This window comes from Culex pipiens, chromosome 1 (genome assembly GCF_016801865.2).
Source record: "Culex pipiens pallens isolate TS chromosome 1, TS_CPP_V2, whole genome shotgun sequence".
In the NCBI taxonomy this organism is placed as follows: domain Eukaryota; kingdom Metazoa; phylum Arthropoda; class Insecta; order Diptera; family Culicidae; genus Culex; species Culex pipiens.
The window spans coordinates 18722101-18747910 of record NC_068937.1 but is presented as its reverse complement, the minus strand read 5'-3'; the positions used below and the strand labels follow the sequence as shown (position 1 = coordinate 18747910).

Here is a 25810-nt window from a genome sequence, read left to right as displayed (position 1 = left end):
GTTGAAGGCTTTCTATTTGTCTGTTTGAAATTTCCATTTCTTTGTCGATATTTTTTAATCACTCGTTTGGTTGCATATTATGAGAAATGTTTAAGAGCGAGTCCACGAGCAAAGCATACCCATCTCGCATCGACCTCACCAATCTGCCTGAAATTTTCAGGGGTTGTTTGTACATATAAAACTAGCATCTGGCCAAAATATGAGCACTCTAGGTCAACGGGAAATGGGGCAAATCGGGACACAAAGTTTGAAGGTTCAAAAACGTCAAAAATAGTAAAAAGGCTGTAACTTGGGCAAAATTCAATTTAATTTCGAAATTCAAAATGCATCTGAAAGGACTTAAAAAAAGCAAAAAAAAGGAAGGAAGAGCATCTCAATTGGTTGAATCTAAAGGGAGTTATTGGTATTTTAGTGAAAAAATAGCACAATTTTCAAACTCAAATAAAAAAGTGTTCCATCCAGATATCAACTCGGTTCGACCTGCAGCTTGTAGGGGACATCTGGGACTACCATCTGAGACTAAGAACGCTTTGGGTAAGGCAGTTTAACATATTAAATAGACACTTCTACTTTTAGTGAATTTTTTGGTTGTAAATTTTTGCTCGGGGGACCCCTTAGATCCCATTTTCCGATGATAATTTTATCATATTCGTGTTCCTGAGACAATTTCACAATAGAAACATGCATAAAAATGTTTATTTTCATCCATTTTAACCCTTTAAAATGTGAAAGTTAAAAAAATTGAGATGCAGCTTTTTTTCTGCTGTCATCTAGTATCCTTGGAAACGAACTTGAATTTCAATAAATGTGAATCGAAGATTTTTTTAAACATTCATTTTTTAAAGGGTTAAAATGGATGAAAATAAACATTTTTATGCATGTTTCTATTGTGAAATTGTCTCAGGAACACGAATATGATAAAATTATCATTAGAAAATGGGATCTAAGGGGTCCCGGAGCAAAAATTTACAACCCAAAAATTCACTAAAAGTAAAAGTGTCTATTTAATATGTTAAACTGCCTTACCCAAAGCGTTCTTAGTCTCAGATGGTAGTCCCAGATGTCCCCTACAAGCTGCAGGTCGAACCGAGTTGATATCTGGATGGAACACTTTTTTATTTGAGTTTGAAAATTGTGCTATTTTTTCACTAAAATGCCAATAACTCCCTTTAGATTCAACCAATTGAGATGCTCTTCCTTCCTTTTTTTTTGCTTTTTTTAAGTCCTTTCAGGTGCATTTTGAATTTCGAAATTAAATTGAATTTTGCCCAAGTTACAGCCTTTTTACTATTTTTGAGGTTTTTGAACCTTCAAACTTTGTGTCCCGATTTGCCCCACTTCCCGTTGACCTAGAGTGCTCATATTTTGGCCAGATGCTAGTTTTATATGTACAAACAATCCCTGAAAATTTCAGGCAGATTGGTGAGGTCCAAACGACGTCCCATACAAAGGGATATGCCCTGTTCGTGGACTCGCTCTTAAATGATATCTTATTCTGCAGATCTTTTTTGGTTACTTGTCCACATGAGCAATACCTTGAAAAGTCGTAATTATGTAGTTATTGTAGTCTCCATATTGACCATTGCCCTAAGTCCAATCCGTTCCAATCCTTGTTACAGCAGTTTTAAAAATAAACATGTTGAAAAAACACTGAATTTTGGTGATTTTTGGCCATTTCTATATGACAGACTTGATTTTTCAGTCTCGTAAATATTATAAGTTTGTATTTGACCACTTTTCAGTTTAATTCGTTAAATTTATGTAAGTTTACTTGTTATCCAAGTTACTACCATTCAAGTAAGTACTATGCAAAAAATATCATGTTTTCAATTATGAGCAAGCTTATATCTGTGAGCCAATACTTCCAATTGAAATGCTGATTACAATGTTTTGGATTTTTTTGGTAAGTATGTGCTACGTTTTGAAGTTTTTGAAAAAAATATTTTGAGGGTTAAATTTCTAAAATCAAGGTAAAATAAGGATAGCTGAATCGAACTCATTTTTTCTGATTTGAAAGTGCCGTGAAATTGCTGAAAAATTCTAACATTTTGAAATTGACATGCCGTGATTTTTTTTTCTTTTCCCGTGAAAAATCACTATACAGTCGACTCTCTGGTTGTCAATATCCAAGGGACCGTCGAGGAAGAGAAGCATCAGTTTACAGAACGATGCACAATGAAGACTCGATTGAAATTTGTTTTTTTCTTGCTAACCAGCTATGGGAGAGAATCATGGCAACGTCCAACAAACAAAAACAAAGAAATGTCAAACACCCTTCAAAGCTTTGTTTCTCAAAGAAAAATGTCTATGCAAGCCATGAGAAAGTGAAATTATTGACAACCGGAATAGATGTTTAAAGAAAATAGAATCCAAGGGACCGTCGAGGAAGAGATCCTTCAAGCAAGAGAAAATATCGAGGAATAAAGACAATCGAAGTATGCAGTTTGAAGGGACTGAAGAATTCATCGGTACATGGAGCAATATTGATATCGAGAAGATCGACAGCCAGAGAGTCGACTGTAGTAAAATAAATTTCCTTCCTAATGACATGAAACACAACTTATTACAGTTGAGTAACGAAACATATTAGAGATTTTAAAACTATTTTTGAAATTTTCTTACTACAAAAATAGTTAAAAAAAGGTTTTCCAAAATTAGTTTTCCAATCCTCTGCCATCTTACACCAATCTTTTTAAAACATTTTCAAATCAATCACATTGTAGAAAACAGTTTTCAGAACAATTTTCCTGAAAAAAAGTTTCAAATTCCCTTTTACATGATAAACACCGCCTACTAAGATATTTGTAATTATGGTAATATTTTGTTGAATCATAAAATTTATATCAAATTATGATGAAATTAATGAAAATTATTCTATTAGAATCATTAAAAAAACAGTAGGTGGTGTACATTATATGAAAGGGAATTAAGTCTAGAAATTTTGGAGAAAGTCACTTTTTAATTTACTTAATTGGGCATATCTCTGCTTAGTTTGAATATGAACAATTCTCTGAGATTTCGGTCATTCGATTTTTTTTGTATTTTTTAATCCGGCTGAATTTTTTTTGGTGCCTTCGGTATGCCCAAAGAAGCCATTTTGCATCATTAGTTTGTCCATGTAATTTTCCATACAAATTTGGCAGCTGTCCATACAAAAATGATATGTGAAAATTCAAAAATCTGTATCTTTTGAAGGAATTTTTTGATCGATTTGGTGTCTTCGGCAAAGTTGTAGGTATGGATATGGATTACACTGAAAAAAAATGATACACGGTAAAAAAATTTGGTGATTTTTAATTTAACTTTTTGTCACTAAAACTTGATTTGCAAAAAAACACTATTTTTATTTTTTTTATATATGTTTTAGAGGACATAAAATGCCAACTTTTCAGAAATTTCCAGAATGGGCAAAAAATCTTTGAGCGAGTTATGACTTTTTGAATCAATATTTTTGATAAAGTGCACCGTTTCCAAGTTATAACCATTTTTAGGTAACTTTTTTGAAAATAGTCACAGTTTTTCATTTTTTTAAAATAGTGCCCATGTTTGCCCACTATTGAAAAAAATATTTTTAAAAAGCTGAGAAAATTCTCTATATTTTGCTTCATCGGACTTTGTTGATACGACCCTTAGTTGCTGAGATATAGCCATGTAAAGGTTAAAAAACAGAAAAATTTATGTTTTCTAAGTCTCACCCAAACAACCCACCATTTTCTAATGTCGATATCTCAGCAACTATAGGTCCGATTTACAATGTTAAAACATGAAACATTCGTAAAATTTTCCGATCTTTTTGAAAAAAATATTTTCAAAAATTTAAAATCAAGACTAACATTTCAATCGGGCCAAACATTCAATATTAAGCCCTTTTGAAATGTTAGTCTTGATTTAATTTTTTTGAAAATATTTTTTTCGAAAAGACCGGAAAATTTTACGAATGTTTCATGTTTTAACATTGTAAATCGGACCTATAGTTGCTGAGATATCGACATTGAAAAATGGTGGGCTGTTTGGGTGAGACTTAGAAAACATCAATTTTCCTGTTTTTTAAACCTTTGCATGGCAATATCTCAGCAACTAAGGGTCGTATCAACAAAGTCCGAAAAAGCAAAATATAGAGAATTTTCTCAGCTTTTCAAAAATATTTTTTTCAATGGTGGGCAAACATGGGCACTATTTAAAAAAAATGAAAAACTGCGACTATTTTCAAAAAAGTTACCTAAAAATGGTTATAACTTGAAAACGGTACACTATATCAAAAATTCACTAAAATACTTTTTGATTGCAAATACGATTTTACATCGAAAAGTGAAGTTGAAAAATTTTTGCGACCAATATTCGAATTTTTGAAAAAATCTGTATTGATTCAAAAAATCATAACTCGGTCAATGATTTTTTGCCCATTCTGGAAATTTCTGAAAAGTTGGCATTTTATGTCCTCTAAAACATATAAAAAAAATTAAAATAGTGTTTTTTGCAAATCAAGTTTAAGTGACAAAAAGCTAAATTCAAAATCACCAATTTTTTTTACCGTGTATCAAAAAATTCCTTCAAAAGATACAGATTTTTGAATTTTCACATATCATTTTTGTATGGACAGCTGCCAAATTTGTATGGAAAATTATATGGACAAACTAATGATGCAAAATGGCTTCTTTGGGCATACCGAAGGCACCAAAAAAGTTTCAGCCGGATTAAAATATACAAAAATTAAAATTAAAGAAAAAAGACCGATTCCGTAGAGAACTGCTCATATATTTTGAGTTACGTAATAAAAGAACGCTCCCGAAGAAAGTTTTTTAATATTAATTTAAAAATCCATTTTAAACCCTTTTGTGGTCGAACATAGGGTGATAGTACTCAGAAAAAATAAGTTTTATCGTTGTGAACAATAATATCAACACTTTAAGCATAATTTTAGGACCCAATTGTTCTAGAAACTGTTCTTTACAATGTGATTGATTCGAACATGTTTTTTTGCTTTTGAAATGAAATGAAACCGGATATGTTTACATTAGAGAACCAAAAGCTTATTAGAGAACGGACAACTCAAATCAAAAGTACCAATCGAAGCACGAGAACTGTCAAACGGATTGGTACCTCCGCAAAAGATTAGAGGGCTTTTGTTAATTTGATTTGGTTAACAGCGGTGGATTTTCTTGAAATAATTCGAACTGTTAAAAATCCACCAAATCATCTACCACATTGATCGCACAAAAATCTGTGGTAGAAAAGTATCCACCGGTAGATGCTTTGGTGGATTTTTGACAGTTCGAATTATTTCAAGAAAATCCACCGCGGTTAACCAAATCAAATTACCAAAACTGGAGTTTTTTTTATTGAAAAGGTCCAATAATCCAAATTTTCATTTTTTGCTTTTTGGGTGTTTTTTAATACCCCTGACTCAAGGCGGTTTTAAAAACACCCAAAAAGCAAAAACTGGAAATTTGGTTTATTGGACCTTTTCAAAAAAAAAACTCCAGAAAAGCCCTTAGATTTTGCTCGATTGGTACCTCCGTTTGACAGTTCTCGTGCTTCGATTGGTACTTTTGATTTGAGTTGTCCGTTCTCTAATAAGCTCTAGGTTCTCTAGTTTTCATGAATTTTGAGGAAAATGTAGGGGCTTTCCATCCAATGCAATATTGAAAAATCTGTATATTAAGAGAGGATTTTCTAATCAATTTTGTGTTTAGTTAATTGGAAAAAAGATAAACTAAAAAAAAATGCTATCTAAATTGAAATAAAACCCGATTTAATATCACCAGAGGTGAAATAGAGCCTTTTTTACAAAATGATGAAACTCCGAGAAATATATTGGTGCAATTAATTTTTCAAAAACATAATGATACCATCCAGTGAGATTAAGGCTTCGAATCATTTTAGGCTAAACCTCAAATGCCATTTTTTTTTAATCTAATCTAATCTAATCTAACACAAACGCAGCCAGTCCGATGAAAGCATGCTGGAAAGTCTTGTGATTAGATTACGCCACAAGCACTTTTCTTGTCATTATTAATAATTGCAGTACGTCCGAGAACACCCGAAAATGTAATGCAAAAATTAAAGCGGCCAGCCCTACTACGTTGGGTTGACCTCAGAGAGGATTCTGAGAACGGATCACATTTCACAGAATCTATAGGGGAGGAAGGATGCGTGGACATACCGTACCAAACGCTCCAGTTTACAGTTTCATATGTGTTTTGTATAATGTGTTCAGTGTAAAATATAGTGTGATTATATAATCAATTGAATATAATAATGCAATATAATTATCATTTAATAAAATCCCTTCACCTATTTATAATAACCGCGCACCCAAGCACACAAACAGCGACACAAAAGAAATGAAAATGAGCATGCAAAAACAAGACAGCGCGTCCCCGTGGTCAGCGCACTAATTCAAATGCCATTTTTTTTTAAATTCCAGAAGTACATTATTTGTCGCAATTTAAATTTAATTTAAAATAACATATTGGATTGACATTATTAGAAAAAATAAATAAAAAGTACTCAGTCTATAATGTTAGTCTATGATTAACTTAAAAAATATATATCGCTATTGCACTTTGTCGATCAATTATGAGAAGCCAGAAAGAACACTTTCACGCGCAGCGTAAAACGCGCAAGCGTAAAAGCCCTGGCGTTGAAGCTTCGACTTGACGACTTTTCGAGCGAGAACGAGCCGGGACTTCGAATTTGATGTTCAGTATATGATTTTGTATAAATCCAAAAATTTAATAGGAAAAAATAGGGTAAAACTAAAACGAAAAACACTAAAATTGCTATATCTCTGGAAATACATTTTGGAAAAGCTTCAAATTTTGGGCCCAAACAGTTTATGGCGCATGTTTTCAAACGGCTTTTTGTTTGAAACTGAATTCTTTAAATTTGCTAGTGTTATCTGTAAAATAGTCTAAAAAATACCTCTAAAAATGGCTTTGACCACATTTACTGGTCGAAAATTGTGAATCGAAAAATAAAATGTTCGTCTCCGACCCCACGGCTACAGATCTGACTTTTAAAAATTGTGGGTTTTACGAGCGGTTTTCCAATGATGGATGACACAAATTTTTAAGAGCGGATACAGACATCGGCCATGTATTTCAGAAAAAGAGCTCTCAAAAATCAGACTTTGAGTTCCGGGTTTCGGGCCAAAATTCAATTGAAAGAGCGCATCTATACCTTCAATTTAGTAATAGGATTTTTTCCTGGGACGAATCCTCGCCGTGCACGATTTTTTTTAGATTTCTGAAAAAAGCGTTTTTCCAAAAGCAAACCTTAAACCTTTCTTTTGTAAGAAAGGCAAAAAATAATTTTGGAATCGAAAAGAACTTTTTGCAAATTCATCATGACACTACTTTTATTTACATTCTCGAACGACAAAACGGCCAACTTTTCTCTTCTAAAAATCATACTTTGCCATACAAGGGCTTGAAAGTTCTATACTTTACAGAACTGAAATGGGTGCTTTTCAGCAATTGTATCAAAAAGTAATAGTTCTCAATATCGTTTTGAATTAAACGTTGAATTAACGTTGAAAATCCATTCCAAGGGTGTTTGTTTTAATGTGCAATGTTCCAACGGTTCCAACGCATCGGAATCATAGTAGAAAAATAAAATAAATTTAGGAACTGGCATTTGCAGTCTTCCTACTACATTTTAATAATTAATCTCATCCCTCAATAAATCGAACAACGACAAAAGAAGCACTATCCACAATCAATCTATTCTCTATTCCATTGTGAGTAACCCTGACGACTGGTCCGGTCACAACAGAGAGGGACTACTGACCAACCTGACTCTTCCGCAATCACACACAAAATAATCACTTTTCTTCAAAGAGGTTTCTGACGTGTGTGGTGTTCCCTTTTGCAGTCAAGTCAGGTGATTGATAGGCCCCGTTGATTTAATTTTTAAGCGGTGTTTAAAAGTGTAATTGCAACGATGAAGCACCAACAGGTTATTCCGGACTACGCCGCAATGGTGCAAACCTCCGGCACCATGCTTTGCCTGGTCTTTTCCGGATGGGTTCTGTTTCGGTGAGTAAAAATTTATTCTTTCAAAGAGTTTTGTTTTTTAATCAAGCCAACTTCCAGTCTAGTCCAAGCCGTCTTCTGGCTGCCGGGCTATCTGGAGAAGACCGGCGGAAGTTTGTACCAAAAGATGGAACCGAAGACGCCGCTGGCGCCGCAAAAAGCAGCCAGCCTGAGCAAGAAGCCGTCGTCCAAGGCAAAAGATTCCGACGACGAGACGGAGGATGTCATCGATGACGCAATAGAGAGCAGCGACGCTGGAACGACGGCGGAAGAGGAAAAGGGAAACGAAGATGCGGTCGAGCAGGAAAAGGTGGATGACGAAGAAGAGGGCGAGGAGGATCAACTTCCAGCCGGAAGCAAGAAGGATAACTGAATTTGAAACGCACGCGTGGTTTACATTTGTAAATTGTCTTTCTTTTTTCTTTATTCATTTGTTTATTTACAGTTTATGATTTTTTTTTCTCTCTCTTGTTTAGTTCAGGCTATGAAACTAGATTTCACTTGGTTTTCTCTAAACACTCTCATCATTTTTTGTCTGGTCTTTGATTATGTTTTTCGCTAAGTAAGAACAACTTGTGGTCAATCACGAAAGTAACTAGTTCTACACTTAACGCTGAAATACAAACTAGGCCGCTCCTACCATCTTCAAACTAGCAAAACTTAAAAAAAGGAAAATTTGTGACGAAATCAAAACAGAAAAAAAAACGAAACATAACGCTAAAAAAATGCGATTCTTGAGCTCTCATGCACTCACAGTACGTGGTCGCGGTGACTTACGAAACTAACGAAATGTTTGTTTGTGTTGTGTTTGTGACTAAACGAAACTAAAACACTAAATAAAAGCTAAAATGTTGGCTAACATTCGGAAATTTGTTGACTTTCACTACCATTTACATCGAGGAAAACCGTTTCAGTTTGGCGTGCAGCATGTCGGCCACGTTGGTGGAACTGGAGCTGCTGCTGGTTGGATTGGCTGTGGAAGAGGTGGCCGACGAGGAAGTTGTTGCTGCTGCTGTTGGAGGTTGCGTTTTGAGCGCCGGAGAGCCGTTTTGTTCCTGAAAATGAAAAAAAAAAAACATTTTTAAAAATTTAAGCTTGGTATGGAACTTGTGTTGCACATTCCAGGGTCGATTATTCAAAGCTTTGATAACAGGCCATCCATAAACCGCATGGAGATTTTACTGATCAAACATTGATTTTTAAAATTTTGAGATGCAAAAATAAAATTAAAATAAAAAAATATTTTTTTCAAACTGAGATTTCTCCACGTTTTATTTTTTTTATTAAAAAAATAAAATATTATTTTCGTTCATATGTTTTTATTGTTTCAAAATTCTCTACAATTTTTGTTTAATTTTACTGTGAGTCCATTTTTATTAGTTTGTTGTATACATATTTGTAAGTTTGTAAGTCAAAAACGGTCCGAAAAATCGGGAGGTAAAAAAAATTGCTTCAAAAAACATCAAAATTCTAATGCTAAAGAGAAAAAAAAAATAAAAACAAAACTTCTGATAATTCACAAGATTCTAAAACTCTAAAAAATTATAAAAACTCATTATAATTCAAAAAATTCTAAAAATACTAAAAATTTTAAAAATTCTAAAAATTCTAAAAATTCTAAAAATTCTAAAAATTATAAAAATTCTAAAAATTCTAAAAAATTTAAAAATTCTAAAAATTCTAAAACTTCTAAAAATTCTAAAAAATCTAAAAATTCTAAAAAATTTGAAAATTCTAAAAATTCTAAAAATTTAAAAAATTCGGAAAATTTAAAAAAATCTCAAGATTTAAAGAACTTTAAAAATTCTAAAAATTAAAAAAATTCTGGAAATTCTAAAGATTATACAAATTTTAAAATTTCTAAAAATTCAATAATTCTAAAAAATTCTGAAAATTTTCAAAATTCTAAAGATTATAAAAATTCTCAAAATTCTAAAAATTCTAAAAATTCTAAAACTTTTAAAAATTTTAAAAATTCTAAAACTTCTAAAATTTCTAAAAATTCAAAAATTCTAAAAAATTCTCAAAATTCTCAAAATTCTAAAATTTCTTAAAATTCTAAAAATTCTAAAAATTCTAAAAAATCTAAAAATTCTAAGAATTCTAAAAATTCTAAAAATTCTAAAAATTCTAAAAATTCTAAAAATTCTAAAAATTCTAAAAATTCTAAAAATTCTAAAAATTCTAAAAACTCTAAAAATTCTAAAAATTCTAAAAATTCTAAAAATTCTAAAAATTCTAAAAATTTAAAAAATTTTGAAAATTCTGAAAGTTCTAAAAATTCTAAAAATACAAAAAATTCTAAAAATTCTAAAAATTCTAAAAATTCTAAAAATTCTAAAAATTCTAAAAATTCTAAAAATTCTAAAAATTCTAAAAATTCTAAAAATTCTAAAAATTCTAAAAATTCTAAAAATTCTAAAAATTCTAAAAATTCTAAAAATTCTAAAAATACTTAAGAATTTAAAAATTCTAAAATTTGAAAAATTCTAAAAATTCTAAAAAATTTAAAAATTCTAAAAATTCTAAAAACTTTAAAAATTCTAACAATTCTAAATATTCTAAAAATTCTAAAAACTCTAAAAAAAATTAAAATTTCTAAGAAAATTATGAATTCTAAAATTTTAAAAAATTCTAACAAATCTAAAAATTCTAAAAAAATTTAAAATTTTTAAAATTCAAAAAATTATAAAAATTTTAAAAGTTCAAAAAATTCAAAAAATTAAAAAAATTAAAAAAAATCTAAAAATTCGTAAAATTCTGAAAATTTATAAAATTCTAAAAATTTATAAAATTCTTAAAATTCTTAAAATTATTAAAATTCTAAAAATTCAAAAAAAAAATATAAAAAATCTAGAAATTCTAAAATTAAAAAAAAAACTAAAAATTTTAAAAATTCGAAATATTCTAAAAAAAATTATAACTCTAAAAAAATTTAATATTCTAATTCTCAAACAAATTCTGATAATTCTAACAATTGAAAATTCTTAAAATTTTAGAGAATCAAAAAATTTTAAAACTTCTAAAAATTTTAAAGATTCTAAAAATTCTGAAAATTAAAAAAATATAAAAATCTAAAAATTCTAAAAAATCTCAAATTTTTTTTTCCAAAATTTTCAAAATTCTTAAAATTCTCAAAATTCTTTAAATTCTTAAAATTCTCAAAATTCTCAAAATTTTCCAAATTCTCAAAATTATCATAATTCTCAAAATTCTAAAAAATTTAAAAATTCTAAAAATGTTACGAATTCTAAATTTTTTTGAAATTCTGAAAATTCCAACAATTCTAAAAATTCAAAAAAAATTAAAAATTAAAAAAATTCAAAAATCTAAAAAAAATCATTGAATTTAAAAAAATTTATAAATCTAAAAAAATCTAAAAATATTAAAAAAGGCAAAAAAAATAAAAATTCTCAAAATTGTTAAAATTATTAAAATTCTTAAAATTCTATAAAATCTAAAAATTCTGAGTATTCTAAGAATTCAGAAAATTTTAAAATGTCTAAAAATTAAAAAAAAAATTCAAAATTTTACAAATTTTAAAAAATCTAAAAAATTCAAAATGTCTAAAAACTCTACAAATTTTCAAAATTCTCAAATGCTCAAAAATTTTAAAAAGTCTCGAATGTCTAAAAATTCTAAAATTTATAAAAATTCTATAAAAATAAATGTCTATAAAAATCTAAAAATTTAACAAATTCCAAAATTTTTAAAAATTTAAAGTTTTTAAAATGTCTTAAAATTTTAAAAATTTAACGATTTTTTTAAATTTTAAAAATTGTACAAATTTCAAATTGAAAAAATTTACAAATTTTAAAATTCTTAAAAAATCTTTAAAGATTAAAATTCAAAAAAATCTAAAATGTTTGAAAATTCGAAAATTTCTTAAGATTTAACAAAATCTGAAAATTTAAAAATAAAAAAAAATAAACTTCGAAAAAAATTTAATATTCAAATAAAATAAAAAAAAAGGTTAAAAAAATAATCAGAAAATAACAAACATTAAAAAAATCAGAAAAAACCAAAAAAATCAAACAATTCTAGAAATTAATTTAAAAAAAAAAAAAACAAAAATAAATTCAATAATTTCCAGTTTCGATACAAACTCGCAAATTATGAAAAATTTAGCACATTCGCAAAATACGGTTTTTTTTGTGAAAATTTTAGTACATTACAAAAAAAAAGAAAAAAAGCAAACCTAATTTTGCATAGTTTGTACCCGTATAAAATACGGTATTTCGTGAACATTTTTGAGTACATATTTTACTCTAAAACTAGCTAGATATTCAAAAAAAAAAACATTCTAATTAAAATCATTAAAAATTTAACATGAAATTGTTGAATTAAGTCGATTTTAGAAAGCTATAATGCGTTCATTAAGGCGATAAAATTATCGCCGATAGAATTATCGAAATAACGATAACGATAACGTCTATCGTTATCGAGCCTCGATAATTACATCGTTAACATCCTTGCTCCCCACCTCCCACTCAACTCACCTGCATCCGCTTCGTCCGATTCTCCTCCATCCGCTGCAGCATGGTAATTCGCTTCCGCGGACTCGTCGTCGTCGTCGCCGCCCCCACCTCCTTCCCCGTCTCTTCCGTTTCCTTCTTCGTCACCCCACTGAGATCCTCCACGGTCGTCCCGTTCAGGTTAACCTGCGCCATGGTCGCCCGATGATCCTTCAGGTTCGCCTCAATGTACCGCTTAAACTCCGCAGCCGTGGGACACCGCGCCATCGGCGGCAGATCCTGAATCACTTCACCTGAAGACCGGGAAGCGTTCAGTTTGTTGAGGATTTCAACGGTGGCGGAGAGTCGCTGGGTGAGCGGGACCACGCTGTTCCGTCGGGGGATTGCTTTGCGTTGCTCGCGGATGAGTTGGGGCAGGAGGAGGGGTGCGTTGAGGTTCGCGGCCCGCTTCAAGTACTTGCGCTTGATCTGGATGTCGGAGGCGTTTTTGGCGATCGAGCCGATGCGGCGTTCCTTCTTGACGACGGGCCAATCGTGCAGGGTTTGCTGCTGGGGGACGCCCCGGCGGGGGACGGGGGAGACTTGTCGGGTGGGATGGAGTTGTTTGGGAGGGGACATTCGGGACGGGATGAAGGGGCGCTCCTGGGGAATGCTTGGAGGACGGTGGAACGTGGCGAGGCCGGCGTCGACCTGGCGCTTGGCCATGGCGAGGGCCGCCCCTCGGTAGAGGGCCGGGTCGAGGGAAGGTTTTGGCTTGGGGGCGTGCGAACGGAGCGATTCCTTCTTGCTGGGGGTGGTCGGTTCTCGCTTCTCGGGGGAGCTGTTGGCTGAAGAGGACGTTGAAAGGCGACTAGATTCGGAGCGGGACCGACCGAAGGTCGGCGCGGGAGCCGGAGGTGGCGGCGGCGGCGGTGGCAACAGCACCACCGACTTCTCCTGCACCAGCTCCGGCAGCGGAAAGTCGTCCAGATCTTCCTCCTTGTGCAGCAGGTGCGTCAAATCGTACACAAAGTCCTTATCAACCGGTTTGACCCGATTCCGGATGGGTCGCTTCGAGGTCGGACTCCGCGGCTCATCCAGCACCTCAACCTTAATCTTCTTGCCGCACTCCTCACCCGCAGGCGGTAGCGAACAGATCGAGTCCCGGAAGCCCCGTGGACGGCCGCGCTTTCGCGGCGAACTCTCACGACCCTCCGAACTGCTGTCCAGCGTGACGCTCTCGACCGTAGATTCCAGCAAGAAAATGTCCGTCGCCGAGGTGTTGTCGCCGATGATGCTGCGTCGGGAAACGGCCTCAATCACGCTGCTGATGATGGATTGGACTGGGGGTGGCGATGGAGCTGGGGCGGCGGACGCGGGTTGAGAAGGTTGAGAGGCGGGCTTCTTCTTGCCCTTTTCCTCCGGCGGTTGGAAGTTAATGAGGGAACCGATGTCCTCGGCGTCGCCCTTGTAGCCGTGTTCCTGGAAGGAGGAAAAAATATGCGTTCAAAATGAGGTACAAGTTTGGGTTGATATTACAAACAAAAATATCAGTAAAATATCCCGAATATCTTTATGTTTGATTATTATATTTTATAAAATAAAATAACACAAAAATAACTCAAAATGTTATTTTAAAACGATAACTTTTAGATACTTTTAAGATATTAAAACCCAGAATATAATAGTAGTTTATGCAACAAGTTGCAAAAAGAGGATTTTTTCAGCACGAGTCGTACATTTATCCAACGAGGTTCACCGAGTTGGATAAATACGAAGAGTGCTGAAAAAATCAAGTTTTGCAACGAGTTCCATACAACATTTTTTGCAATTCCAAAAAACACACACTGAGTGAAATTTTATGTCAAATTTTTATGTATTTTGTCAATAAATCGTCAGTCGAGGTGACATTGGGTCTGGGGGGTGAAATTGGGTCATACATATTTCAGCATTTTTGTATGACCTAAACTCACCCTTCAAACCCAATGTCACCCCTGATAACGATAGGTATAAAAAAAAGAATACGTGTAATTTTTAAACTTGAAGTTGATCTTTCAAAAATTGTTTTAAACCTTATTTTTGGAAATACTTTATTTTTTATAAAATTAGTCCGATAAACCCACACCCACACAAAAGTTGACAGCTCGCGAGGAGAAAACAGTAAAAGATTAAAATATTTTAAAAATCCTAATTTAAAATGTTAAAATCACCAAAATAAAATCTAAAATAAAAAAACTCAGAAATAACAAAAAATTTAAATGATAAAATCTCTTCAAATTTGAAAATAATAAAACAGAGACAAAAAAATATAAAAAAATAAACAAAATAAAAATGCTTGCCATTTGAGCAATTCTCTACCATAACCGGAAATGCATTTTATTTGTATTTTTTGATTTGGCTCAAACTTTGTGGGGGCCTTCCCTATGACCAAATAAGCTATTTTGCGTCATTGGTTCACCCATACAAGTCTCCATACAGTTTTGGATACTTTTTTTCACTAAAACTCAATTTCCCAAAATACGTATTTTTTGATTTTCGAGATTTTTTGCTATGTTTAAGGGGACAAAAATCCGCGACTTTTGAGCCATCGAGAAACATGGTCAAAAAATCTACTGCCGAGTTATGATTTTTTGAAAAAATAGTGATTTTTGGAAAAAAAATCGAAGTTTCATGTAAAAACAAGTTTGACATTATTTTTTAATGCAAAATTGAATTTGCAATCGAAAAGTACTTTACAGATTTTTTGATAAAGGGCTCCGTTTTCAAGAAATAGCCACCGAAAAAAAATTTCCGTGTACCTATTTTTTTCTCAAAAGTCCTCAACCTACAACTTTGCCGAAGACACCAAATTGATCAGAAAATTCACTCAAAAGTTACAGCTGTTTGAATATTTACATACCATTTTTGTATGGACAGCAGCCAAAATTGTATGGAGACTTGTAAGGGTAAACCAATGACGCAAAATAGCTTATTTGGTCATAGGGAAGGCCCCCACAATGTTTAAGTCAAATCAAAAATTACAAAAAATAAAAATGGTCGAAATCGGCCGATTTCGTAGAGAGTTGCTAATTTTCTTAATTTACAGAAAATCAGTTTTTTTTTCATTTTAGGTAATTTTGGAGCATTTTTTGAGTTATATCTTCGGTTAAAGACCCAAGTTTTGAGAAAAATAAAAATGTCGCGATTCGATTATCCGAAGTAAAATTTCGACGAGGACTTTAGATAATCGAGTACGAACTGTGTTTTTATTTCATTGTTATCCGAGCATTCGTTGGTGAAGGTTGTCTGAATCAACATGACTCGTCGCGTCCCGGCGCAAAACGCCGGCAATATTGCCCTACCTGCGGCTCAAGCAGGCAAAAAAGTGGGAATTTCCAAAAGGAAGGTTGAGGCCTCAACTGATGGCCAAAAACCGGGAATTTCCAAAAGGAAGGTGCTTTTGGAAGTGACATCGAACAGCAAAAAGACGAAAAAGAGCGACGGTACTGTACCAATGGATGAGGAGGAGGAGAACTCTTCATCGCACGAGGAGCAGCTTTTGAAGAACAACAAGTTTGCTGGACTGCCTGACGAGGACCAGGTAGCGGAAGCAAAGGAGAATGAAGTGAAACAGCGAAAGGAGAAACTGCCTCCTTTTTATGTGAGGCAATCAGCAGCAACGATCGACTTTCGTGCGGGGCTTGTTGAACTCATCAAGTCTGGGAAAGTCCTAGGCAACATTCGTCTGTGTCAGGACGGATTTAAGGTGCTGGTGCAATCCAGGCAGCACTATCAACTGGTCAAGGATTACTTGACCGAAAACGAGGCGGAGTACTTTACTCATGATGTCGTCATGGATAAGCCGTACAAAATCGTCGTCAGAGGTCTGTACGACATGCCAGTGGAGGAATTAGCTGCCGAGCTAAAAGTTTTGAAACTGGATGTGTTGGCCGTGCACAAAATGAGCCGACGCAACAAAGACATCAAGTACCGTGACCAGCTCTACCTGCTGCATTTGGCTAAGGGATCGACGACGCTTCCTGAGCTGAAGGCAATCCGAGCGGTTTTCAACATTATCGTGTCGTGGGAGCGATACCGACCAGTGCATCGTGACGTCACACAATGCTTCAACTGCCTGGGCTTCGGGCACGGAGGTAAGAACTGCCACCTGAAGCGTCGTTGCGCCAAATGTGGTACTGATGCGCACATCACGTCCCAGTGCATCCAAGATTCGCTGGTGAAGTGCCTCAACTGCAACGGTGAGCATTCGTCAACCGACCGAAAGTGCCCCAAGAGAGCTGAGTTCGTGAAAATTCGGCAGCAAGCATCGACGAAGAATCAGCCTCAGCGTCGTAGAACTCCTCCAGCCCTGGTGGAGCAAAATTTTCCACCTCTTCAACCGCGACGCCAGGTCCCGAACTTGGCACCGTTGCCGTTGGATCCCAGGAAGAGAGCTGAGATGAATCATCCACGGCCGGGTTCCAGCCAGGAGCCGAGACCGCCACCACCGGGCTTCAGCCAGGAGCCAAGACCAACCCAAGAACCAGCAGTTGAGGAAAATGGTAATGATCTTTACACCTCAACCGAACTCCTCAATATTTTCAAACAGATGTCCGCTGCACTGCGTGGATGCAAAACCAAGACCCAGCAGATTGAAGTGCTGACCTCGTTCGTCATTCAGTATGGATCGTAGCTCCCTCAAGCTGCTGAATTGGAACGCTTGCTCCATTAGGAGGAAGAACTTAGAGCTGGTGGATTTTCTTCGCGAGAAGGAGATCGACGTAGCTGCCATCACGGAAACTCATCTGAAGCCCGGTGAAAAAGTTTATCTGCAAAACTACAAGATCGCGACGCAGCTCGATAGGACCACCTCTGGAGGAGGAGGTGTGCTTGTCGCTGTTCATCGTGATCTCAAGCCACGCCGGCTGCCACACTTTAAGCTGGACATCATCGAGGCCGTTGGAGTGGAAATTCCCACTTCGGTTGGCCCAGTACTCTTCATTGCTGCATACTGCCCACGTCAGGTGAATGCCAGAGATGGTTCAGCAGCAAAACTGAAGAGCGATATCCAGAAGCTGACACGGCGGAGCGTAAAGTACATCATCGCTGGTGACCTCAACGCGAAGCATGAAGTTTGGGGCAACAGCAGGAGGAATCGGAACGGAGTGATTCTGCACAACGATCTGCAAAACGGATACTACAACGTTGTGAGTCCGGATCGTCCAACGAGGGTGGCTCGGTCTGGGAATCACTCAATCATCGATTTCTTCATTACCAATATGGCTGAGAACGTGGCTCATCCTGAGGTGTTTGAAGAGTTGAGTTCTGATCACTATCCGGTGGTTGTGGAGGTTGGAGCTTCCGTTACTCCGCAGCGGCAACCAACCCGGAGAGATTACCACAACGTTGACTGGCAGCAGTTTCAGCAAGTGGTAGACAGCAACATCGACTATGATCAACACCCGGAAACTTCTGCTGATATTGATCGTTCGCTGGAGGTGATCCAGCAGGCTATCAACCAAGCAGAGGCTGCCAACGTTCGGGAGGTTCCTGTTAATTTTAAGGTAACTGATATTGACGTAGATACTAAACACTTGATTAGACTTAGGAATGTTTATAGGAGACAATATCAACGGACTGGGGACTATGACAAAAAGATTTCAGTTAACAATTTGAACAAAATCATACAAGACCGACTTGACAATATTAGAAATCAAGAATTTTCAAAACATGTAAGCCAGCTTGGGAATTATTCAAAACCATTTTGGAAACTTTCAAAAGTTCTTAAAAACAAACCAAAGCCTATTCCTCCTCTTATTGTTGAGGATTCTCCTTTGATTACATCCGAGGAAAAGGCAAATGCACTTGGGCTTCATTTTGTTAGTTCACATAATCTTGGCGCTTCCATGACCAGCCGTAAAGAAACATCAGTTGCCAATAGTATTTCAACAATCAATGACTCTACCTTTGAATTTCCTGCAGATTCCCATGTTTCTGGTGAGGAAGTCAAAGTTGCAGTTAAACAAATGAAAAATATGAAAGCTCCTGGCTTTGATAACATTTTTAATCTAGTGTTGAAAAAACAGAGTGATCAGTTCTTTCAACATCTAGCCAATATTTTCAATAAATGTTTGCAACTTGCTTACTTCCCCACCAATTGGAAGCTGGGCAAAGTCATACCAATTTTCAAGCCTCAAAAAGATCCAACATCGCCAACAAGTTATCGTCCCATTAGTCTTTTGAGTAGTCTGTCCAAACTCTTTGAGAAGGTCATCTATTCAAGGCTTTTGGATTTTACCAACGATAATAATATAATTTTGAATGAGCAGTTTGGCTTCCGAAAGGGGCATAATACTGCTCATCAGCTTACGAGAGTTACTAAAATCATCAAGCAGAACAAGCTTGAGTCTAAATCAACTGCTATGGCTTTGTTGGATGTTGAGAAGGCTTTTGACAATGTTTGGCATGATGGTTTGATACATAAACTGTATTTATACGGTTTTCCAATGTATCTTATCAAAATTATCCAGCACTATCTTTCGGAGAGATCGTTCAGAGTTTTTCTGAATGGGATTGCTTCTGGATTATTCAACATTGATGCTGGGGTTCCCCAAGGAAGTATTCTTGGCCCACTTCTGTACAATATTTTTACATCTGATTTGCCTACTCTTCCTGGTAATGGTGTGTTGTCACTTTTTGCTGATGACACTGCCGTTATTTATAAGGGTAAAATAACCAGATATTTAGTCGGCCGTCTTCAGAAGGGTCTTGACGTTCTTTCCGAATACTTTGGCGACTGGAAAATTCGCATAAATGCAGCCAAAACTCAAACCATCATTTTTCCACTTTCCAAATCGGCCCGATTTGTCCCAAAGGATGATGTTTTGATTAAAATGAATGATGTTTCAATACCCTGGTCAAAGGAAGTTGTATATTTAGGTCTCATACTTGACTCGAAACTATTGTTTCGACAGCATGTAGATAAAATATTGAACAAGTGCAGCATTCTCATCAGGTGTTTGTATCCTTTAATTAACAGAAAATCAAAGCTATCTTTGAAAAATAAGCTAGCAGTTTACAAACAAATAATTTACCCCGTTATTGAGTATGCAGTACCTGTTTGGGAGTGTTGCGCTAGAACTCATAAATTGAAGCTCCAGCGTGTCCAAAACAAGGTACTCAAAATGGTTTTGAATGTTCCTGGCTGGACTAGATCAAGTGAGGTTCATGAATTAGCAGAAGTAAAAATGTTGGATCAGAAGATTCAAGAAAAATGTTTGAAATTCAGGGAAAAATGTGCTATATCTGAATACCCCTTGATTCAAGGATTGGTTTAGTTTATGGTAAGATTAAGTTAGTTTTAGGTTAGGTTATGTTTTCTTAATTTTTTTTTCCTTCATTGTACCTAGTGTTACAAAAATGATAAATCATATACTTTTAAAGTTATGAATATGAACAGTGTTTAAATCACGAAAAGCAAACTAAAGCTGAAGAGCCACAGCTGACCACTTATTATGTAAACCAAATGTAATTATTATAAGAAAGATTCAATAAAGTATATTTAATTCAAAAAAAAAAAATGTGTTTTTATTTTCAAAATCCCAAGATTTTTGAATTTTAAATTTTGGCGTTATGATTTTTTTTTAATTTCTCATGACTTATTTTTTGAATTTCAAAATTAAAAAAATACATTCTGAAATTTCAAAAATGCTTAAAATTGTTGAATTTTCAATTCTTTATTTTTTTTTAATACTCACACATATTTTTGAATTTTAAACATTTTTAGTATTTAAGTTTTTTTTAATTTTAAAATTTTTGAAACTTAGACTTGTTAATTTGGCAGTTTGAAGATTTGAATTTATATTGTTTTTTTTTTCAATTATTTCTGTAAATTTTTGAAATTGTGTGATATTTTGCTGGAAAATTTTATGATTATTGTTAAGACTTTTCCACTTGTTTTTCTTTTATACTGAGCAAATGAAAATTCGCCCATTTAATTTTCGACTTTTTGAGGTTCTGCGTTTTTAGACAATTCAGAATTTTAAATATTATGATATCGTATACAAAATTATTCAAACGTTTGTAATTTAAGCAAATCAATTATATTTGATATTGATTTTTTCATCATTCTTGTTTTTTTTATATATATATGGAGTTTTGCTTTCCTTCCGAGCTCCGTACCCTTATTTAAAAAAAGATAATTTTTGAGAAGCCGAATTAATTTTTGTTAAGAATTTAAATTTTCATAAACTATTGTCGATTTAAAAAAACACACACAAAATTTAAAAAATGCGACATTTCCAAAGAGTTTTTATTACATTGTCATTTTTTATATGTATTAGGCTGGTACACATTTTATTTAAAGTTTCAAAATGGGCCCGAAAAATCAGGGGGAAGAAACATTTTTTTCAAAAAACTTCAAAATTGCAATGGAAATTCAAGCAATCAGCTGAAATCAATTGAAAATGCATTCCCCTGTGGTAAAAAGGCGTTTTAAGCATGTTTGGGTTTATTTAAAAATCATTTCAATTTAAAAAAAAAAAAAAAAACAATTTTTATAATCGCAAAAAGTTTTTTTTTGTTTTGTCAAATCTTGCATATTTTGAAATAGTAGTTTATGCAACAAGTTGCAAAAAGAGGATTTTTTCAGCACGAGTCGTACATTTATCCAACGAGGTTCACCGTGTTGGATTAATACGAAGAGTGCTGAAAAAATCAAGTTTTGTAACGAGTTCCATACAACATTTTTTGCAATTTAAAAAAACACACACTGAGTGAAATTTTATGTAAAATTTTCATGTATTTTGTCAATAAATCGTTTAAATCAAAAAAATGTTGAAAAGTGTTACTTTTCGAAACAAGTGTTGAAAAGTTCAACTTTTCAGCACCCATTTGAGTGCTGAAAAGTAGAACTTTTCAGCATTTATTTTGAAAAGTGTTGCTATTCCATTCTGTTATTTTTGGTACAGAAAAGTAGGCTATTTCGTCGTTCAAGAATGACAGGAAAAGTAAGTAGTTTCACGACGGAATTGCAAAAAATAATTGTTGCAAAACAACTGATCCTGATTTTTGGTGATTTTTTCAGTAAAAAATATTTTCTTATATACTTCCTTCCTACCTTCAAGTATATAAGCCGATATCTTTTTATCTCATTGCCAATAACTCATCAGGATCAACTCGAAACGTCTTGCACCCTTCGATACAGTTGTAACGTCATGATTCGAAATCCGGACACTTAGTACCATATTATTTTTGTTATAGCTGGCAAAAAATCATGTAATAAGTTGGAAATGTAGAAATATCATCAGGATTTAGTATAAACAGTCAGTTTTAAGAGAATGCATGCAAAATATGTCTTTTCTAACAATTTTTCATCAAAATTTGAAAATTAAAATGACTTGTTGTGCTTCGAATCCCGGACACTGTTAAAAGCTGATTCGAAATCCGGACACTTTTGCTTCGAATTCCGGACACTCGATTTTTCTAATGAATTTCACAAATTTGGATTGAAATGTTAGTGAATGGCATTCTTTAGGTCTCAAATAAGCTGTTAACATCAAAACAATCGATAGTTTATATAAAAAATGGTTAGAGTTTAAGAAAATCAAAAACATAAATTTCTGCTCTGCCTTCCCGGCGCTACGGACGCATATGAAATATTTCCGTTGAAATGTTTCGCATTTTTTTTTCTTTTTTTTTATTTTACTTTTTTTTTTATTCTCAAAGTTTCGATTAACCAAAGTTTTGCTCACCAAACCATAAAAGTAAAATTTGAGTGGTTGATTCAAACAGTTCCATAGTTGCCACCACCTTGGATTACGAATTTTTAGCTCAATAATTTTATTTTGGTCATAGGTATTTCTGGAGTTTTTTTTTCGAAAAGGTCCAATAAACCAAATTTCCAGTTTTTGCTTTTTGGGTGTTTTTAGAACCGCCTTGAGTCAGGGGTATTAAAAAACATCCAAAAAGCGAAAACTGAAAATTTGGTTTATTGGTCCTTTACAAAAAAAAACTCCAGATTTGAACTAAACGACCCAACATAAGAAAAATGCAAAGAATCAAAATCTGGAATTTGATTATCAAACTGATTTTTTTCCGAGGACTTCAAATAATCAACTCCAGACTATACTACATTTCGTTCATAAAATATTAAAGAAGGTATGAGATTATTACAAACAAAAATTTTACGTAGGTTGTAGTCTATGCAAACAAAAAAGCAGGCAAATTTCTAAACTGTCAAAAAGTGTAAGTTTGTTTGTTTTTGTCATAGTCTAATACCTCCTTGAAATTTAGAAAAATTGCAATATGGCCTTGACACCAAGTCAAATTTTCCAAACGTTTTACATAAAAGTTTTTTTTTCGGAAAAATACTATTTATTCACAAAATATCGTAATTTTAATTATTTTTAAACTTTCAGAAAATGCAATAGAAATTTCGGATTTTTTTGAATCTTCAAATCGCTGCTGTTTTTGGAAGTTGTTCAATCCACGAATGCTTGAAAGAAAAATAATCATCCCACTCACCTGCATCAAATGATTAATCGTGTCCACCTTCCGGTACCCCTTAAAGTCACAAATGGCACACCAGAACCGCCTCTGTCTACTGTGAAACACCCTCAGGTGATGCTTGTACCGCTCCGGATCGTTGTACTTCTTCGCACACCGACACACAATCTCCCCGTCCGCTTCGATCCGCTCCGCCAACTCCTTATCGCCCACTTCCGGTTCGTCCGGCTTCTTCTTCCTGTTTCGAGGACCCCGCTTGACGACCTTCGCTGCCGGCGACGCTTCCTCCTCCTCCTCGGCGACGACCTCCACCGGTTCCTGCTTGATTTGTACCACCGCAACCGGCTCCTGTCCATCTTCCGGATCTTCCCAGCTGATGTCGTCATTCGCGTTCCTCAACATAATCGTCGGCTTTTGACGCTTCCGCCGACTCCGCGACTCCTCCCCTCCCAACTCTTCCGGCTTCACCGTTACAACCGAACCTTCCCCACTAATCCGAGCCTGCAGCGTGGCCAACGGAACGTCGTACGAGTTGGAATCGTCACTGCCCACCGAATCCACAACCTCCTGCTTGATCTTGACCGCCGGAGGCGGTGGCGGCGGCGGGGGCAACTGCTCATCCCTCACCCGACTCCTCCTCCCAGACGACGGCGGTCCAACCGAGCCCGCCCCGTTCTCCGTCTGGCGGATCTTCTGCGCGCAGGTCTGCATGTGCGTCGCCAGAACCGCCTTCCGGTCGAACGTCTTGCCGCAGTACGAACACATCGGGCCCTGGTCAAAGTGTTCCAGGTTCTCCATCCAGGCCCGAGTGGCGGCCTCTTCGTCCTCCGCGGAGATGGATCCTCCGTTGGCGGAGAAGGCACCGCCTCCGCCGTTGGAGGAGGGCGAGTTGCCGTTGGCGGAGCTGGACGAGGCGGAGGCGTTGAGGAGGCGGGACATTTCGCGCGAGGAGGGACCCTTGACGACGACCTCGTCGACGCGGGTTCGCCGCTTGAAGATGGAGTCGCGCATCATTTTGATGCGGCGCATGGATTTTCTAGAGGAGGAGAGAGAAAAGACATTGCTTTATGTACGTCTAAGTAGCTAAGTAGTTCTACACTGCCCATAATTGAAAATTCGGCTATTATGCCAAATCAAGTATTCCGAGAAAAACGCGTTTTAGTGTTGGTCCCAAAATCTCCGTCAAGGCAATTTCCCATAAGAGTGGCATATTAGCCGTTTGGTTTTTCGCATCGGCAGCCAAGTCTAAACACTATTTTAGTGAAATTCAAGTTCCAGGAGATGCGTTGGAACATCCTCTACCGCCGGGTGCTAATATCTCGTTTTTGCCAAAAGTGGATATTAGCCGTTTTTTCAATGGTGGGCAGTACAGAAGATTTATCTACATCTCCATATTTGTCAGATGTTCAAAGGCAAATTGTTACTCATTGAAAAGATTTTTAAAAAACTACCAAAAATAATTTATCTCCTCTTTAAAACTTATAAAATTCTATAATTTTAAAATTGTAAAAATTATAAAATCTCTAAGATTAACAATTTAAGAAAAAAAAAACAGAAAAATATCTCAGTTCGATTTTCCTGGTTGACATTTTGACGAGAACTTTTGAGAAACTAGATTTTTTTGAAATTTTCGAAAATAAAATTTTTAAATAAAAAAATTGAGTTCAATTATTTTATTTTTTGAATTCTTGAAATTTAGAGTTTTAATATATTTAAATTTTGGTTTTGTGTTTTTTCTTCTTAGTTGTGGAATGTTAGATGTTTTGAATTTTGCCCCCACTTCCCGCTACCGTTTAAAATTTGTTCCGAAAAATCAAATTATCATATAAAGCTTGGCGAGGACTTCAATCCTCTAATTTGAGAAATTTGTATGATTAGAATTTTTAATTTTTTTAAATATTATATTCTTTTGAATTTTAGCTTCTTTGAATTTTTAAATTGGGTATTTTGGAATTATTAAGTTTACATTTTTATTGAGTTTTTGAGGAAAAAATGTTCCAAAAAAATCAAATTAAGATAAAAATTTCAATATCTTTTCTTATTCGATCATCCGAAGTGAAGTATTTTTTTGAATTACTATAATTATGATTGTTGGAATTTTTAAATTATCAATGCTTTTTATTTTACTTTTTTTAATTGTGGAAAAAATTAAGTTATAATGTTCCGAAAAAAACAAATTCTGATAAAAATTCAAATATCTTTATTCGATTATCCGGAGTGACATTTTAGCGATATATCTTTTCTTATTCGATCATCCGAAGTGAAGTATTTTTTTGAATTACTATAATTATGATTGTTGGAATTTTTAAATTATCAATGCTTTTTATTTTACTTTTTTTAATTGTGGAAAAAATTAAGTTATAATGTTCCGAAAAAAACAAATTCTGATAAAAATTCAAATATCTTTATTCGATTATCCGGAGTGACATTTTAGCGAGTACATCAATAATTTGAATTGAGAAATTATTGAATTCTTGAATTTCCTAATTTATAGATATTTTGAATACCTGAAAATTTTTTTTTTGATTTTTTTAATTTTCAAATTATTATTGTTTATTTTTGTTTTTTAATTCTTTTTTTTTTATTGTGCAAATTCGAAAGTTTTGAAATTGTGTATTTTGGAAATGTTTAAATTACAAAATGACACGTAACATTTTTTAAGTTCAGGGAAACATGTTCTGAAAATTATGATAAAAATTAAAAAGTGAAATTTTAGCGAGCAATTCAATCCTTTGATTTAAGAAATTTGTAATTTTCGCATTTAATAATTTTTAAAATATGAAATTTAGGAATTTTAAAATTTTGTGGGATTGAAATTTAAGGTTTTTTTTATTA

The 25810-nt window shown here is 34.4% G+C and overlaps 2 protein-coding genes across 3 annotated transcripts in view; one reads left to right on the top strand and one right to left on the bottom strand.

The window, feature by feature from the left end:
* Window positions 1-7839: 7839 nt before the first annotated feature.
* LOC120415606 (probable DNA-directed RNA polymerase subunit delta) lies at window positions 7840-8648 on the top strand. The gene is made up of 2 exons (XM_039577199.2): window positions 7840-8039; window positions 8097-8648. Exons 1-2 carry the CDS (start codon window positions 7945-7947, stop codon window positions 8407-8409), a joined length of 408 nt encoding a protein of 135 aa, XP_039433133.1. The 5' UTR covers window positions 7840-7944; the 3' UTR covers window positions 8410-8648.
* A 186-nt stretch (window positions 8649-8834) lies between these two features.
* Window positions 8835-25810, bottom strand: part of LOC120415602 (uncharacterized) — a 71503-nt gene continuing 54527 nt past the window's right edge. For both annotated transcript variants that reach the window (XM_039577195.2, XM_039577196.2), the window contains exons 4-6: window positions 22994-24011; window positions 12536-13972; window positions 8835-9091 (exon numbers count right to left, since the gene is read on the bottom strand). In XM_039577195.2, the coding sequence (XP_039433129.1) occupies window positions 8927-9091; window positions 12536-13972; window positions 22994-24011 (2620 nt within the window). In that variant the 3' untranslated portion in view covers window positions 8835-8926. The remainder of the gene's footprint in view (window positions 9092-12535; window positions 13973-22993; window positions 24012-25810) is intronic.